The sequence below is a fragment of the Fringilla coelebs genome, assembly GCF_963513975.1.
Source record: "Fringilla coelebs genome assembly, chromosome: 6".
Lineage (NCBI taxonomy): Eukaryota > Metazoa > Chordata > Aves > Passeriformes > Fringillidae > Fringilla > Fringilla coelebs.
Window position 1 is genome coordinate 2,299,414 of NC_140034.1, and position 17,643 is coordinate 2,317,056.

A 17,643-nucleotide genomic window follows, 5' to 3' on the forward strand; every position below is an offset into this window, starting at 1 on the left:
ACCAGTGGGAAAAGGTTGGAATGGGATGGGCTTTAGGGTCCTTTCCAACCCAAATCAATCCATGAAGCTGCAAGCAGGAGGGACCTCTGCCAGAGCAGAGCCAGCAGCTGGGGAAGGGGAGGTGATGGAAGTCAGCACAGCCAGCATCCATGGGGAAAAGCTCCTGCAGGTCAGAGGGAGCCTCAGGAACCCTCCACAGCAGGGTTAATGCCAGATCCAGGCCCAGCTGCTCATTACCTGATCCAGCAGCACCTGAAAACCCCGGGGGGGATGGATGGATGGAGGTGGAGCCTCCCTGGGCTCCCAGAGCTGCCTTCCAGCCTTCCCCTCTGTTTACCAGGGAGGGAGGGAGGGAAGGAAACCTCTCAGACACAGCCTGAGCCCTTTTAATTGGCACTGCTTGGGAGCAAGCACCAATTAAGCCATCCTGCCCCAGTTCTCAGGCCAGGGCTGGGGGCTGTGCTTGCACACACAGCAGCACAGAACTGGGCAAGGGCTGCTCCCTGGCCAGATCCCAAGGAATCAGGGCAGCAGGAGCCTCCAACAGCCCCCTGGGAGCCCTCAGCACCCTCCAGCAAGTCATTCCCACACATACCCAGGGGATCTGCTTTGGGGATGCTGATAAAGTGGGGGTTTCACAAGTTTAGGCTGATTTTTGCTCCACTTGCAGAGGAATGAAGCATCCCACCAGCCCGAAAGGTGCAACAAGCACTCCCAGCAGGAGACTGATCCAGCCCACCTGGCACAGCCTGGTTACAGCAGCTGGGTTAATTAACTGACCTTGTTAATGGAGTACCCTTTCACACCTCTGTGACAGCTAAAACCAAGGGGTGACATCAGAGCAGCCTCTTCCAGCAAGGACATCCCTTCCCTGGGGAGTGTGGGCAGATTAACACCGACTCCAAGGTCAGGGCAGCCCATGTGGCCAACACCAGAGATGGATGAGCATCCCTGTGGTGCTGAGCAAAGGTCACCAGGAGCAGGGAAAAGCAGCTGGGAGTGGTGGAAAAGATTTCTTTGAGCTGCTGGTTTGGGGTTTTTTCATCCTTTTTAAGCTCAGCTGCATAGGAACAGCACTGAAAGCACAGGAATTGGGAACTCCTTCCTTGCTTTCTCACACAGGGCTGGGGGTCCCCCTGCAACAGAGCTGCAGAGGCTCCAAGTGAAGCCACGAGACAGAGGAGGGAGAAAGCAGCAGGGCTTCTCCTTCCCAGTGGAAAAACTCCCACCACATGCTCCTGAATCAACAATACTTGGCACAGCAGGGCAGGCTGGAAGCAGCCCAGCTCCAGGGAAATGCTGTTGTGGCTGTGCTCTAACACACAGCCCCAATCCCAACCATGCAGCTCCTTTGGCTTCCCTGTCTGGGGAAGCAAGAGGAGATTCTGGGATTGAAAGCACTGGCACAAAGAGAGCCACAAATCTGGAGCACAAAACCAGGAATGGGGATTTTGGGGAGCAATGAGATGCCACTGTCCCAAAGCAGCTGCTGGCTGTGGGGCTCTGCTGCCCACCCACCCCTTCTGCCGGAGCCATGGCTGGGTTTTGGCAGCTGCACTAATGGATGTGGACGTGCTCAGTCTGCTCCCAGCCCACAGCTCGTTAGCCACAGAGGCAGCAGCTCAGCCCTTGCTTAATTGCTGGCCCAGGCTCCAGCCAGGAGCACCAGCCCTGCTCCTGCCCCACTTCCCACGGAGCCAGGGAGCCACGCCTCATCCCTGGGCACAGGCAAGGAGAGCGGCCAGGAAAGGCACTGGGACACCCCAAACCCCTCTGGATGAGGGCAGCAGCCATGCCCAGAGGTGACAATGCCACCCTACCACCATGTCCAGAGGTGACAATGCCACCCCAGCACCCATCCTGGGAGAGCAGTCAATGCCTTCACTGGGAGGGCTCCAAGCACATCCCAGCCCCTCTGGATGTGAGGAGCAGCGATGCCCAGAGGTGACAAAGCCACTCCAACACCATGTCCAAAGGTGACAAGGCCACCCCACCCCAACACCCACTCTAGGGACAGGCAAGGAGAATGGTCAGTAAAGGCACTGGGACACCTCAAACCCCTCTGGATGAGGGCAGCAGCCACATCCATAGTGACAAGGCCACCCCAACACCATGCCCAGAGTGGACAATGCCACCCACCCTAGGAGAGCAGCCAGTGCCTTCCCTGGGAGGGCTCCAAGCACATCCCAACCCCTCTGGATGTGGACAGCAGCCCTTTGTGTCCAGAAGTGACAAAGCCACCCCAACACCATGTCCAAAGCTGCCAAGGCCACCTCCAACACCCATCCTAGGGACAGGCAAGGAGGGCAGCCAGTAAAGGCACTGGGACACCCCAAACCCCTCGGGATGAGGGCAGCAGCCACGTCCAGAGGTGACAATGCCACCTCAACACCCATCCTAGGAGAGCAGCCAATGCCTTCCCTGGGAGGGCTCCAAGCACATCCCAACCCCCTTTGGATGTGGGCAGCAGCCATGCCCAGAGGTGACAAGGCCACCCCAACACCCATCCTAGGGACAGGCAAGGAAGGCAGCCAGTAAAGGCACTGTGACACCCCAAACCCCTCTGGATGTTGGCAGCAGCCATGTCCAGAGGTGCCAAGGCCACCCCAACACCATGTTCAGAGGAACAGGCAAGGAGAGTGGCCAGGAAAGGCACTGGGACATTCCAACCTCCTTTGCATGAGGATGCCCAGAGGTGACAATGCCACCCCAACACCCATCCTAGGAGAGCAGCCAATGCCTTCCCTGGGAGGGCTCTAAGCACACCCCAAACCCCTCTGGATGAGGGCAGCAGCCATGCCCAGAGGTGCCAAGATAATGCCAACACCCATCCTGGGAGAGCAGTCAATGCCTTCTCTGGGAGGGCTCCAAGCACATCCCAGCCCCTCTGGATGAGGACAGCAGCCATGCCCAGAGGTGCCAAGGCCACCCCAGCACCCCTCCCCTCCCAGCTGACCTCCTGGCTGGCAGCAATGTGGGCAGGACGTGGCTCCTGGCTCAGCGGCTCGATGACCGTCACCTGGGCGAAGTCCTGCCCCGACTCCTGGAACTCCGGCAGGGAGCGGCGCCCGTAGCGTTTGCCACCTCGGATGTACTTGGGCTGCGCTTCTGGGGAGCAGTCTGGGGATCCAAGCACAGGACACATCAGGAATGCCATTTCTGAGCTCTCTCAGGGCTGCTGTGCTCGTTCAGCAGGATTCTGAGCGCCCAGGTGCTGCCACCATTCCTGGTGGGAATGGCACCAGTGGTGTCTCGGATCATCACCCCCCTCACCCTGGCATGGGGGCTGATGGCTGCTGCTTCCTGACAAAAAAAGCTGTCACCGAGCCCAATCTTCCTCTTCCTCACCCTTCCCCAACTCCCAAGTTAAGAGGATGGGGGTGGGGGAAATCCTCATCCTTGCCTTGGATGGAATGTCCACTCGGCCTCCCCTCCCAGCACTCATCTCCATTAGCAGCACCAGGCAGGTCTAATTAGGGACAGGGTTGCACTCAGGCAGCTCAAGTCTCCAGATCCTGCAGACACCTGGGCGGCTGCTGCTGCTGCTTTCTGTGGGGTTGAATTTCAGCTCCATTAAAAATGCCCAAACAAGCAGGAGAGCAGAAAAAAATTGGGCAAGTTTGGAGCGACTCGGGGGCCCCGACGGGAGCAGCAGCTGATGCGGGCGACAGTGGGGCAGGTCCCAGCCTGTGCTGAGCAGCCAAAGCCAACTGCAAGATCTAAATAACCCTTTGGAGTCACCATCTAATTACAGGGGCTCCACATTCCCCGGCTCCAACTTCCCCCAGCAAGCTCCTGCCTTTGGGGACTGAATTATCCCGGAGCACTGGCAGGCGAGGATCAAAACAGAAAATAAATAAGCACGTTTTGGGCTGTTTTCAGTGAGAATCTGGAGCAGGGGGCAAATTAAAGCAAGGACCAAATTAACCAGGGATTCAATTAGGGGAAGGCTCCTTGCCATGCTTTGTTTCAGTGTTTGCTAACCTGACTGCTGAAACCCCCCCAGGACTCCATCATCTTTTATTTTCCGCCACTCGCCGTGGCAAGAGCAGCAGCTTTTGAAAATTTTATTTGCAGAGGGCTCTGATATAAAAGAAATGCAAGAGTGCAATACTAATAAGGCACAGGGAAGCTGTTCCACCACTGACAAAGGATACAGGGAAAGCAGCAGGTCTCCAAACCCCCTCACCCAAATGCCTCCTCGGATAATATTCCTTTAGATATGGAAGAAAAGGCTTCAAGCTTGTTAGAGGGGGAAAAAAAAATATATATTCCACAACTTAGCTATGCAATGAATTATAAAATACACAGGCTGAGGAGTGCTTTGATTCCTGCAGCCCCACACTCCATCCAGCCTCGGTGCAGCTCTAGGGAACAAACCCAGTGCCTGTGTTTGAACAAGGCCATTTTAACAAGATTTGCTGCAGCTGGGACTCAGCACATGAAAGTTGGGTGATGGAGTGCACCGATAGAAAAATCAGGAGGAGACAGGCTGATTAAGGAAGAGCCCCAGAACAAAAGCAAACCTTATCACTCCTATTAAAGCCCGCCCGGTGGTGAACAATCTCCATCCAGCAGCTCTCTCTGAAATGCTAATATTTGTGGCTACTCATTCACCCAGTTATTGCCTCCCTCCCGCACAACAGAGGGCTGGGGGCTTTGTTTTTCTTCAGAAATCATTTTTATTATTCCTAAGACACAGCCGTACCTCCGTCTGTCTTTGGAGAGATGGAGGAGGGGGAAGAAGCTGGAATTCAGCAATTCAGCTGAATTTCCAAAGAATCCTGTTTCCAACCCCGCCACACTGAGTGTGCTCTCATTCAGTGTCTAGTGGAAGGTGCTCCTGCTGTTCCAGGGGGGTGGAATGAGATGGTTTTCAATGTCCCTTCCAAGCCAGGCCGCTCTGTGACTCCCAGGAACACAAGTGCCACCAGGCTGTGCCCCCTGTGAGCACAGCAAAGGGAACAGCAGGAGCCTCTCTCCCCACTGCTGTGCTTTCAGCATCTGCAGCCTGGCAGCTGGTCTCTCTCTCTGGGCTCTGAGCACCACGGGTGAGCTTGTTTGCCTTTTGTAATCAAAAAACTGTGAAGCTCAGGAACATCCCTGGGAGGGAAAGGTGACCCTGCACAAGTTTGCTCCAGCTTCCAAACCAGCTGTGCCTGAGCCCAGCTGTTGAGGGGATCCCAGCCCAGAGCCAGGGGGCTTTTGTTAACACTGGGTTCCAGCCCTTCCCTGGAAGCACAAATCCCTCTCCTTTCCAGCACCCTCACCTCTCAGCCAGGTGGACACAGACCCCTCTCACAGCTGCAGCACCCTCTGAGCCTCTCCATCTCCTGCATCCCAACCCCTCAGTACAGCAGAGCAGCTGGTGCCCCTGGTGTTCCCACCATTGCCAATATTTAGGGAATGCTGGGCACACACAAAAGCAAAAAGCATCCATCCCTGTTTCCTGAATGCAGGAAATGCACTGGGGAGATGAACAGCTCCTCATTCCCAGCCTAAACTGAGGATGAAAAGGGTTGGAAAACACCCCCAAGGTCATCAAGTCCAACCTCAGAGCTGCTCAACCCATCCCCAGATGCTTTCAGAGGCACAGGAGGAACATGAAGATGTCAAAATCAAGCCTTTCACTGGAGCAGATGCCCAGGAGACAGCCCTGGGTGCTGTTCATCCCCACAAATGCCAAATCTCCCCCTGAACACAGGGGAAATACCCCCAGAGCAGAGGATGCTCTGCTGCCCACTCCTCCCACCAAGAGCAAGGTGAGGAGATGCTGCTGCTCACCCCCCACGATTGTGGGGCTGACAAATCAACAAGAAAAGGGGAAAAAAAGAGAAAAATGACCTGGGTTCAGCCCTCCCTGCTCCCTCCAGCCCCTGGCAGAGCGTGGGCTCAGTAAAACCCACTGCAGAGCTGGTGTCTAATGAGCCACTGGGGTCTGATCTGCCCCCCTGACCTGCCCCCAGGCCAGGGGCAAGAGGAGGGGGCTGAGAGAAGCAGCCTCTCACCTCCCTGCCCACTGCCCAGAGGGTTTGTGGCTCCCCAAGTGCCCCTGAAATGAAACAAACCCCCCCAGTCTGCATTTCACTCCCTGGCTGAAGCACCACAGACAGGAACCATCAATTCCCTCTCTCACTCCCCCCATCCATCCCACTGCAATGTCTCCATGGCTGGAGATTTACACTTGATTTTCTGCCTTTCTGCACCAGATAAGTCCTTTCCAAATCCTGCTCTGCCCTCAGATGGGGAGGGAAGGGGGGGCTCCCCTTCCCTGGGCCAGGCATCAAAGCCCTGCAGCACAGACAAAAGGGGGTTTAGAGCAGGAGCCCCCTCATCCCACAATTCCAGCCTGCAGAGGGGAAATTAATTTCTCTGCTGCTTAGGATCTGGAAGGGAGGGATGCTCCAAGTGCTGGGTGAAGCACATGGCAGCCAGGATCTGCTAAATCCTCATCCCCCCAGGCACCAGGTATGTCTGAACTCCTCCAAGTCCTGTTTCACCACTCAGCCTCAGCAGTGGAGGAAGAGGGGAGTGGTGGCAGGGTCAGCACAAACCCAAAACCAACGGGTTTCGACCCAAAACTACTCTGTGGCATCAGGCAGCCCTGGCTGGGCTGTGACACTGGTTCCACCCCGGTGCTGCACCCCCTGAACATCCAAAGGGCATCACCCCCACCAGCCCCTCCTTTTAGAGGGCACTTCTGCTGCCTCCAGAAGGAGAAGGAAAAAATAGGGGAAGGAAACCCCCCCCCCCCACCAAACCCTGGTGAGTGTGGGGAGGATGGCATCAAAGTGCTCTTTAATTTCTCCTGGGTGTTGCTGTAATCCTGCACTCCACCCCATAATCCCTCCCTAGCCCAGCTTCCAGGCACTTTTTATTTGCTATAATGGGGAGGGAAAAAAGCCTGATTTTTTTCCTTCCCTAATCACTCACACAACTGTTTTTTTTTTTCCCTTTCCCCACCCTTAAATCTATTTTATTGTGCCCTCACTGCTGCAGTGACCCATGGACAAAGAGCAGCAGCACCCAGCCCTGTCCCAGGGGAATCAAGAGCTAAAACAGTGATTATTTCAAACCACACTCGAGCTTTTTTCCCTGCTTTTCCTGGAACCTCCCCATGCCTGTTCCCAGCAGAGGCAGGCTCTGCCCAGCCAGCTGATGCTCTGGCTCCCAGCTGGGTCAGTGTCCCCTCAGTGACACCCTGGAGGGGACAGAGCTGATCACAGCAGCTCTGGAGCTCTGCCTGCCTTGGCTCCCAGGGCTGCTTCCCAGGCAAGCAGCACCATCCTCCCTGCCAGCCTTGCCTCTGCAAGGGGAATTCAGCCTCTTTGCCAAGACAAAAATATAAAATATAAACATATCAGCTGCTCTCTGCAAGCCTGAGGAAATGAGGAAACCCCAGTGGCTGCTTCTGCAGGAACTGCAGCACTTCTGGTTCCTTGTCCCCTGCCCCTGTGACCACAGAGCAGGGTCACAGAATCAGTCTGGCTGCAAGGGACCTTGACAATCATCCCCTGCCATGGCAGGGACACCTTCCACCATCCCAGGCTGCTCCAAACCCACCCAGCCTGGCCTGGGACACTGCCAGGGATCCAGGGGCAGCCCCAGCTGCTCTGGGCAGCCTGTGCCAGGGAGGAATTAATTCCCAATATCCCACCCAGCCCTGCCCTCTGGCACTCCATTTCCCCTGCTCCTGTCCCTGTGGATAATCCCTTTCCCTGCTTCTTTTGGGCTCCCTTCAGGTACTGCAAAGGGCTGCAAGGTGTCCCCCAAAGCTTCTCCAGCCCCAAAGCTCTGAGCAGCAGAGGGGCTGCATCCCTCTGTGCCTCCAACAGCTCCCAGTCCTTCCTGTCACCCTCCCTGAGCTGGCAGCATCCATGGGGACAAGGACATGCCACCCCCTGGCCACATCCCACAGACTCTCTGTGCCCCCAGTGCTCCCCACTGACCTCCCATCACCCCCATCCCTGCAGAAAACCCCCACAGCCACCTCCTTCCAGGGCAAACTTCCCAGATGCTGCAAACAGCCTTAAAACCTCTGCTTTTCCCTGCCCCACCCCCCCTCCAATCCCCCCCAAATTAAATTTTCATTTAAATGATTCGATTTAGAGCTCTTAACTCAATTTTTCCCTAGCCTGGGGCAGGCTGGAACACCAGCATTTCCACACTCCCTGACAGTTTGACACCAACAGCACAAAGCAGCTTGTTCCTCCAAATCTCCAGTTTGATCTAAATTAAAAGAAGCAAAGACTTTGGCATTAACCAACCTGTCAAAATGCATTAAAAATAAAATGCCTCCCAGGCCTGCCTGGCTCTGGCTCCCCACCTGTACCCCCCACCCTTTGATTTCCTGCCATCCCAACCCCACTCTGGCAAGAGTGTCCCCAAGGAGGGCTCTTGTCATTTCCCCTGTGATAACCCCAAATTTAGCTGTTTCTGGAAGGTTTATTTACATTTCAATCAAGCTGGAGCTCCTCAGCCATATGATACCCCAATAAATGCAGAATTCTGGATTAGTTCTGCCTGGCTGGGGTTGATTCCTGCTCTGTGCCAGCTCCTTCCCAAGGGGCTGCCAGGGATGCTCCCCCCTCTGAGCTGCACTTGGAAATTCCATTAAGGAATTCTGGGCACAGGAGGTGCCACCACCCCTCTCACAGAGCTTTGGAGATGAGAGGTGGGAGATGAAAACAATCCATCCATCCCACCTCTCCAGCCCTGTGGGTTTTGCAGCCTCCTGGAAAGGGGAAAGCTGTAATCCTGCTGGCAGAGTGGGATGCTCCAGGAGAGGGAAACCTGGAGAATGGAGAATTCTCTCTCTCCCCCTTGGCTGAGCTGTTTTCTCCTGGGGGGATTTGGCTCCCCTGCTGCTCCAAGGACAGGATTAGGGATTTCCATACAGGTGTGGCACCAGCTGGAGCTGCAGGGGGAAAACTGAACCTGAAACCTTTCCTGCCCCATTTTCAAGGCACACTGAAGCAAAGCAAGGAGAACACTGAGCACTCCCAGCAGAGCCCTGGAAGTGTCCCTGGAGCAGCCTGGCACAGTGGAAGGTGGCCCTGCTCCCTTCCCACTCAGACCACCCTGGAATTCTCTCACCAGCCCCAGGAGCTTCACTTCCTCAGGAACATCCCTCTGGAGCAGCCTGGCTGTTTTTCCTGGGAGAAATCCAGAGGAGCTTCCTACACCCTGCTCATCTCAGCCACAAGGAAACAGAATGGACTTTAAAAAACCACAAAATCCAACAAATTTGGGAAAATCCCCAGCAGCAGCAGCAGGAAATCAGCCACTTGTCTGGCTGGCCACAAGGCTCTGCTCCTAAAGCATCCCTGGATGGATGCAGGAGTGGTGTGGGATGGAGGGAGCTGAGCCATGTCCCAGCCAGGAGCACCTGGAGGGAGCTGCAGCTCCCTGCTCACAGCCCTGGGCATTCAGAGAAACACCTGAAAATGCCTTTGCAAGGTGCCACAACAAACCTCAGCTGCCTTTGTGTAAAAAATCCATTGCTCAGCCTTCATCAAAAGTAATAATAAAATAGCATCATTTATTTTTTACAAAGTAAAGAAATAATAAATTATAAAACTTAAAATATAAACAAAGATACCAATATGAATATACCAAATTTTTAAAGCCAAATTTTTCTTTTTAAAGCCAAATTTTTCTTTTTAAAGCCAAATTTTTTTTTTAAAGCCAAATTTTTTTTTACAAGCCAAATTTTTTTTTACAAGCCAAATTCTTTTTTTCAAGCCAAATTCTTTTTTTCAAGCCAAATTCTTTTTTTCAAGCCAAATTTTTTTTTTCAAGCCAAATTTTTTTTTTCAAGCCAAATTTTTTTTTTCAAGCCAAATTTTTTTTTTCAAGCCAAATTTTTCTTTAAAGCCAAAACAAAAAAAAAATTATTATGTAATATTAATATAGAACTATATTAGTCAATAACAATATAAATATAATAACATAAATAAATTATAACTATATTAATATAAATAAATGCATTAATATAGACATATTAATATAAAAGATTTTTATAAATCTTATATTTAAACCTCTCAATTACCCCATCTCTATAAAACCTAAAAAACCCCAACACCTTTTCTGCCAAGATCAGCCTTTTCTGCATGGATGGCAGCACCTAAAAGCACTTTCTCTTCTGGGAGAGCCTCCAGAGCTGCTCTGCCAATGCAAATATTCTATTTGAGCTCATTTCAGTATTTACCTGGTTCTTGGAAGTGCTCCTCATTGGACAGGGTTCTGGATAAGATGAGGATAAGTGCTTCTTTAAACTGATCAAAGTGCACCTGTGTGGGGGAAAATAAAAAAATAAAAAAAAAAGGAAGGAAAGAGGCAATCAGAGAGGTAAAACTGAGGCCAAAATGCAGCAGTGGGGATCCCTCATCACCCACCCTGTGCCATCAGCCTGGGCAAGGGGCACAGAGAGCCCTGGGGAAGTGACAGCAAGGGACACACAGACACAGCCAGCACCTCTGGGCACGTGGGAACAATTCCTGCCACACAGAGGGGCCCAAACCCACAGATCCCAGGCTCTGGTTGGGCGTTCCCACGGATCAGGAACCAAAAGAACACCAAAAGGAGCAGGGACATCTCCATCCTCGAGTGACCTGTGGAGCATTCCTGAGCAGGGCTGAATGCTCAGCTGGGGAAATGCTCCACTCCTCTAACTCAGCTTCACAAAGCACTGCCCCACGTGGATGGCAGAACAATCCCTCCCTTCCCAGGGCAGCTCTGCAGGGGCTGAACCAGGAACACCAACCCTGGAGATGATCCTGCCACCAAGGGGGGGATTTTTCCTTCTGGTTTTTTCCATCTGTGCCTTCCTGGAAAGCCTCCTGCCTGCCAGGCAGACACAGCAGCATCCTCCCCAGGCTGCTGGGGAATGTCAGCAATTCCAGCCTGGGGGACACCAGGCCCAGGGACAGCTGGAGGAACAATCTGACACGGGTCAGCGACCAGGCAGAGCTGGCTGCTGCCACTTCTCTTGGCTAAATAAATCTTAGAAGAATTTTTAGTATGGAACAGAAAGATTTTGTATTTAAAGAAACCCAGTGAGGCTGCTGCACTCAGAGGGATTTTCATGCAGCAAAGTTCAAGTCTGAAGTTGTCCAGGTTGTTTTTGGGGGGTCAAGCAAGCTCAGAAAATGACCAACAAGGTCCCTGGTAGGGAGGGGACAGAGGTGAGCCACGGAGGGACACGGGAGCTCAGGCAGTGCCAATCACCCCTGAGGCTTTAAACCATTTTAAACGTGTTTTTTAAACACAATTAAAAAATATGTTCAGCACAGAAGCTCATCAGGAATGCCTTCATCTGAATGCTAATTGCTGCCATCCATTTCCAGACACTGCTGTACTTCAAAAAGGGCAGTTTACAGAGAGAGGAGAATTTCCCCCTTAAAAAAAAAAAGAAAACTCGACATTTAGAGTAAATGAGGATGAATAAAAGATGAGGGTGTTCAGATTACAGGTTCCCTGCCCGGGGGGATCCTCTCAGGAAGGAATGGACAGAGCCAATCCCCTGGATGGGAGCTGACAAGAAAACCAGCCCCACTTTGCATCCCTCACATGGAATGGAATAAAGCCAAAGCACCTGGGCAGGTGTGCAGCACCACTGCCATCACCTGCTCTGCACAGTGAGCCCCACAGCTCCTCTGTGTGCTGAGGAGGAGGAGGAGGAGGAGCTGAGCCCTTGCCCAGCTGCACAAGGACAGAGGCAGCCATGCATGCTTCCTGAGTGCAGGAAATGCACTGGGGAGATGAACAGCTCCTCATTCCCAGCCCAAACTGAGGAGGAAAAGGGTTGGAGAATCATTAAGGTTGGAAAAGAATCGTTAAGGTCATCAAGTCCAACCTCAGAGCTGCTCAACCCATCCCCAGGTGCTTTCAGAGGCACAGGAGGAACATGAAGATGTCAAAATCAAGCCTTCCACTGGAGCAGATGCCCAGGAGACAGCTCTGAGTGCTGTTCATCCCCAAAAATGCCAAATCTCCCCCTGAACAGAGGGGAAATACCCCAGAGCAGAGGATGCTCTGCTGCCCACTCCTCCCACCAAGAGCAGGGTGAGGAGATGCTGCTGCTCACCCCCCACGATTGTGGGGCTGACAAATCAACAAGAAAAAGGGGAAAAAAGAGAAAAATGAACTGGGTTCAGCCCTCCCTGCTCCCTCCAGCCCCTGGCAGAGCGTGGGCTCAGTAAAACCCACTGCAGAGCTGGTGTCTGTCCTCAGGATGGGCCAGAGGTTTTCCCAACAGCAGCAAAGCCAGGCTGTGCTGCACCTCTGACCTTGGGTGTCTGCAGGCAGAGAGTGCTGAGAGCTGGAGAAACAGCCCTAAAAAATGAGAGCTGGGCTGGAGCACCAGCCAGGCAAGGCAGCCACAGGACAGCAAAGCCACAAAGGCTGCAGAAATCCTGCAGAAATCCTCCTGCAAGGCTGGGGGGGCTGGCACAGGTTCCCCATCCTGGGAGGTGCCCAAGGCCAGGCTGGATGGGACTGAAACACCCTGGGACAGTGGAAGGTGTCCCTACCATGGCAGGGAGAGGGATGAGATGAGCTTTAAGATCCTTTCCAGCCCAAATCCTCCTGGGATTCTGTGAAGTTGGGCACTCTGGGCCCTGTGCAGGGCCTGTCCTTGGGGCTGTCCTTGGGCAGGGAGGGGCAGCTCAGGTTTCACCTGCACCACTGCATTCCCAGCCTGCAGCAAGGACAGCCTGGCCGGGCTTTCACTCCCAGCTCCCTTCAATGACCTCTTGCAAAATCCCCAAATATCCTCCCCCTGTGCCCCTGCTGCCCTGGGGGCTTGGGCCAAGGCTGCCCTGCTGTGATGGCACTGCAGGATTGCCTTGTTGGGACCTGAGGGGACACCTGGAGCTGTGCCAGGTTGGGTTGGATCTCAGGGAAGGCTCTTCCCCCAGAGGGTGCTGGCACTGCCCAGGCTCCCCAGGGAATGGGCACAGCCCCGAGGCTGCCAGAGCTCCAGGAGCTGCCAGGGATGCCCAGGGTGGGATTGCTGGGGGGTCTGGGCAGGGCCAGCAGCTGCCCTGGCTGATCCCTGTGGATCAGGATATTCCATGATCCTCATCTCCCCCAGCAGACATTTCCCTGTGCAGCCTTCTGGCTGGAGGGAGATTGCAGCCAGGGGCAGAGCTCTGGGGCTGGGGTTGGAGGTCAGGGCAGGGAGTGTGAGCAGACACACAAATGAGCAATGCCAAAAGAGAACAACCAAATCAGAGTGGCTGGGCTTGGAAGGGACCTTAAAGCCCATCTTGTTCTCCCCTGCCATGGCAGGGACACCTTCCACCATCCCAGGCTGCTCCCAGCCCTTCCAGCCTGGCCTTGGGCACTGCCAGGGATGGGGACTGGCTCCCAGGGCTCATCCCCATGCCTGCCCTGTCCCCAAGACACCTCTGGTTAGCTGCTAATTAAAGGGCACAGAGAGGACAGACAGGCACAGCCACACCCATCCCCTCACTCCTGCCACGGAGGGAGAGGGGATGGAGCCTTCCTGAGGCACCCCAGGAGCTGCCCTGAGCATCACAGGGTGTGAGGAAAACACTTCCACAGGGCTTTGGCTCTGCCATGAGCCAGGGCAGGATTCACACCCACACCAGACCCCATCCACCCCAAACCAGCTCAGGGGTGGGCAGCACCTCCAGCCCATGAGCCAGGGCAGGATTCACACCCACACCAGACCCCATCCATCCCAATCCAGCTCAGGGGTGGCAGCACCTCCAGCCCCTCTCTGGGTGCCAGCTCAGCTCCGAGTCCTTACCCAGGGCAGAGGGCTGGAACCAGGAGATCTTTAAATCCCCTTCCAAGCCAAACCATCCCACAATTTTACAATCCCAGGGCATCCATTCATCCCTGGAGCACAGCCCCAGCACAAAGACAAGCACGTGGCCCCACAGGGCTGTCCCTGAGCAGACAAAACCTTCCCCCAGTGCCCCCCTCCCCAGTGGCCTCCCATAAATCCCAGCCCCTGGAAGTGCAGGCAGACAAAGGCTGGGACCATCTGCAGCAGGAGGGGCAGGTGCAACAAGTCTGTGCTCAGGGAGCTCTGTGTCTGCTGCTGTTCTCCCCAGGAGACCCCAGGAAACCCCAAAGATCTCAGGGCCATGAAATTGAGATCTGGCTCCTGCTCGTGGACAGAGATTGTCCTGTGGCAGGCTGAGAGGGAGAACCATCCCCAGAGACAAAGGGGGGATGAAATGCAATGGGATGCCCTGTGTCCTGCAGGGATGGAGCTCTGGGTTGGGATGGGGTGAGTGTGACCCTGCCCTCAGGATGCTTTATTGGGGTTTTGGTGCCCTGACCAGCCGTGACAGCCACATCTGTCCTTTTCTCTCTATGCCACCATCCCACCAGTGGCAAAGCCAGGTGAAAGGACAAGGGGAAGTGGCTTTAAGCTGAAGGAAAATAGATTTAAATTCAATATTGGGAAGGAATTCCTGGCTGTGAGGGTGGTGAGGCCCTGGCACAGGGTGCCCAGAGCAGCTGTGGCTGCCCCTGGATCCCTGGAAGTGTCCAAGGTCAGGGCTTGGAGCAGCTGGGACAGTGGGAGGTGTCCCTGCCATGGCAGGGGGTGGCACTGGATGAGCTTTAAGGTCCTTCCAACCCAAACCATTCTGGCATTCTTTGATAACAGCACCCCAGTGCCCCGTGCTCAAGATGACAGAGCAGCACAGAAAGTCTCTGGTGCTCCAGAAAATGCCACACTGCAACCCTAAAGGTCACCAACCTCCACCTGCATCCACCCCAGCTCCACTCACTGTCAGCAGAAGAGCTACAGCCCCAGGGCAGGCGAGGAAGAAAAAGGAAAAATCCCTTGGATCATTAAAGGAATTATTTTGTTTGTGAAAACTGCAGTTTGATTGGAAATTGGAGTCAGGATGATTGGAAATTGGAGTCAGGATGTCTGTTGAAAGCCCTGGCTGCCCTGCTCCACACTGGTCTGATTTTAATGAGCAGGGATGGGATTTCAGGGTGATTTCCAGGGAAGGATCTGATGCACTCTGAGATCCCCCCAAGGGCAAGCAGCTTCTGCTACCACTGCCCTGGGATTGAACTCCATAAAGGTACAACCACAACTGGAAAATGGCTTTGGGAAGCCACCAAGAGCAGGCAGTGTGGACAAAGGTGGCTCAGACAGCGTGGGACAATATTCTCTGCCTTAGAGAAACATCCGTGACTGCACGCAGCCCTGCCAGCCTAACTACAGCTTAAGGCAGAGTAAATCACAGGCTCAGGCCCTGGATTTAGGGCTTTGTCCCATCCCAAGTGGCTCAGAGTTGTCTGAGCACCTGGTGAGCTGGTCTGGGGAGGTGACCCAGGAACCAGTGCTGGGGGCACGGGCACAGCCTGGGCCAGACCTGGCACTTGCTCTGCCCTTGGACGCTGGGAATGCACAAGGCTCAGCCTAAAGTGGAGGTTCCTGAGCTTCAGAACACCTCCAGTCAGGGCAGACAGAGCACTGCCCTCCCCTGTCATCACCAGTCCTGCTCTTGGAAGTCACCCTGTGCCCACCCTGCTGAACAGACCAGAGCAGAGCCCAGGAGCCCTGCAGCACCAGAGCCTCAGGAACGCTGGATACACACAAACCACACACATCAGCCTCTCCCCAAAACCACCCCAGGCCCCCCTCCACCTCCCCAGCTCCTTACCCTGCCTAGGAGGTTTCCTTGGAGGAGGGTCTGCTGCAGTGCCGGGGCCACCTCCTGCAGGTGCAGCACGTGGCAGAGGTCGGTGAGCTCCTCCTGCCCCAGGGAGCCCGTGCCTGTGCTGTCAAAGCTGTCAAAGAGCTCCTTGAGGCGAGCTTCATACTGGTCCTGCTCAGCTTCATCCATCCCATAGCCTGCCACGCTCACCTGTGGGGACAGACAGGCCAGGTCACCCTGGGTGGCATGGGACAGCAGAAAACCCCCAGGGCTGGCACAGCAGCTGCCCACCAGGCTGTTGGGGGCTGGGTTTGGTTGCATTAATGCTCCACCGCCGCTCCAGCCTCTCTCAGCGAGTCACAGAGCAGAAAGACCCAGGGGAAAACGGCTGCAGAGCCAAACCCTGGGCAGGGGACAGCCCAGGTGGCCGGGCCAGCCCTGTGTGGCACGTCCCTGTCCTCGTGTGCCACCTCCCACTGCCCCTGTCAGCTCCTCTGGCTCAGCTGCAGCAGCTAAATTGCTCCCTTGAGCTCCAAGGATCCCCAGGTGCTGCAGGTGAGAAGACAAACAAGCCAAGAACAGCTCAGCAGCTGAGGAGGGGAGGGCAGGACACCCCAGCCCAAACCCTTCAGGGCAGCCCCCCACCCTGCCCACCCCCTCCACGAGCACAGCACACCCCCTGCACCACAGCTGGGGTCATGGAATGCTTTATCTTGGGGAAAAACCTCCCCAGACCAAGCCCAGCTGCCAAGAGCTCCCGGTGCTGCTGTCCCTCAGGGGTTTCAGGTCAAAGCCTGGCTGAAGGCAGACAAGGGTTTGACAGGCAGCAAACCCAGAGCAGCGTGGGGACAGCCAAAATGTAGCTGGTGTCCTGCTCCAGGCACACAAAACCCAGACCCAATTTGCCTCAGGTCTTCACCTTCCCCTCCAAGTCAAGTTTTCACCCCTCTCATCCTGCTCACAGCCCCAGGAGCTGCTCTGGCAGGGGAGCAGAGGGAAATCTTCTGTCTGAAATGAAGGATCTGGCTGGATCCATTTGCTCAGCCTGGCCCAGGGCTCCTGGCTGGCTTTGGGTGGCAGCAGTGTCACCCAGTGCCACCACACAGCCTCAGCGTGGATGTGCCACTACCCTGGAGGGCACAACAGGCACTGTCACCCTGCTTGGGTGACAATGGGCACTGCAGTTGGTGTCCCAAGGACCCAGCTGGGCACCCCAGGATGCTTGGCCAGCCTCACCAGTGATCCCACACCAGCCAGCCACGGGAATTCTGGTTTTGTGACTGCTGGGGGTTGTGTCAGCCACATTTCCCAAAACAGAGGGTCCCACCCCAACCCCCTCCCCACCCAGCCCTGCCCCTCACAGGGTCCCTGTGGCTCCCTGGGCCACCAGCAGCACCCCTGCACATCCCAGAGCCGCTCCAATTGCAGCCCAATTCCACTCCCCTGCCCAGCCCAGCCAGGAAATCTCCAGGGCAGGCACTGCAGCAGCTGTGTCCTTGATTTCCCTGGCTGCAGGAGCAGATGCCAGGGCAGAGCACGCTCTGGACCCCACATCTGCTGAGGGATGTGGGGCTGGTGGAGCACACGGAGCCCAGGGGACAGGGACAGCCCAGCCAGGCTGCCCTGCCACGGACAGGGATGGCTCTGGACACTCCAGGGGTGGACACAACCCCTCCACCTGAGCCTCACAGCCTCCCTGTCCTATTTTTTTCCCCCCCAAATCCCTCTTGAGCTGATTTCTCACGGCGCCCAGGCGCTGGGGGGAGGAGGGAGGGCACAGACACATTCAACCTGGGGCACAGAGGAGGAGGCAGCACCCAAAAACTCAGGTGCCTGTGAGCAGGAGGAAGGCAACAAACTTGTTTCCTTTCCCACACCAGCAGCCCCATTTCCCAGCTGCACCCACAGGGCTCGGCAGCGGCTGGATCCCGGTGTCAGGGAGCCCTGCCTGCACATTCCAGCGGCCCCAAAACTCACAGCCAAG

At 55.2% G+C, this 17,643-nt stretch overlaps 1 protein-coding gene across 1 annotated transcript in view; it reads right to left on the reverse strand.

The window, feature by feature from the left end:
• The window catches only part of NIN (ninein), a gene marked incomplete at its 3' end in the record, with an annotated part of 56,302 nt that extends 40,439 nt beyond the window's left edge, over nucleotides 1-15,863 (reverse strand). The window contains exons 1-3 of the mRNA XM_084207990.1: nucleotides 15,666-15,863; nucleotides 10,211-10,292; nucleotides 2,957-3,120 (exon numbers count right to left, since the gene is read on the reverse strand). Of these exons, the coding sequence (XP_084064116.1) occupies nucleotides 2,957-3,120; nucleotides 10,211-10,292; nucleotides 15,666-15,848 (429 nt within the window). The 5' untranslated portion in view covers nucleotides 15,849-15,863. The remainder of the gene's footprint in view (nucleotides 1-2,956; nucleotides 3,121-10,210; nucleotides 10,293-15,665) is intronic.
• Nucleotides 15,864-17,643: the final 1,780 nt, after the last annotated feature.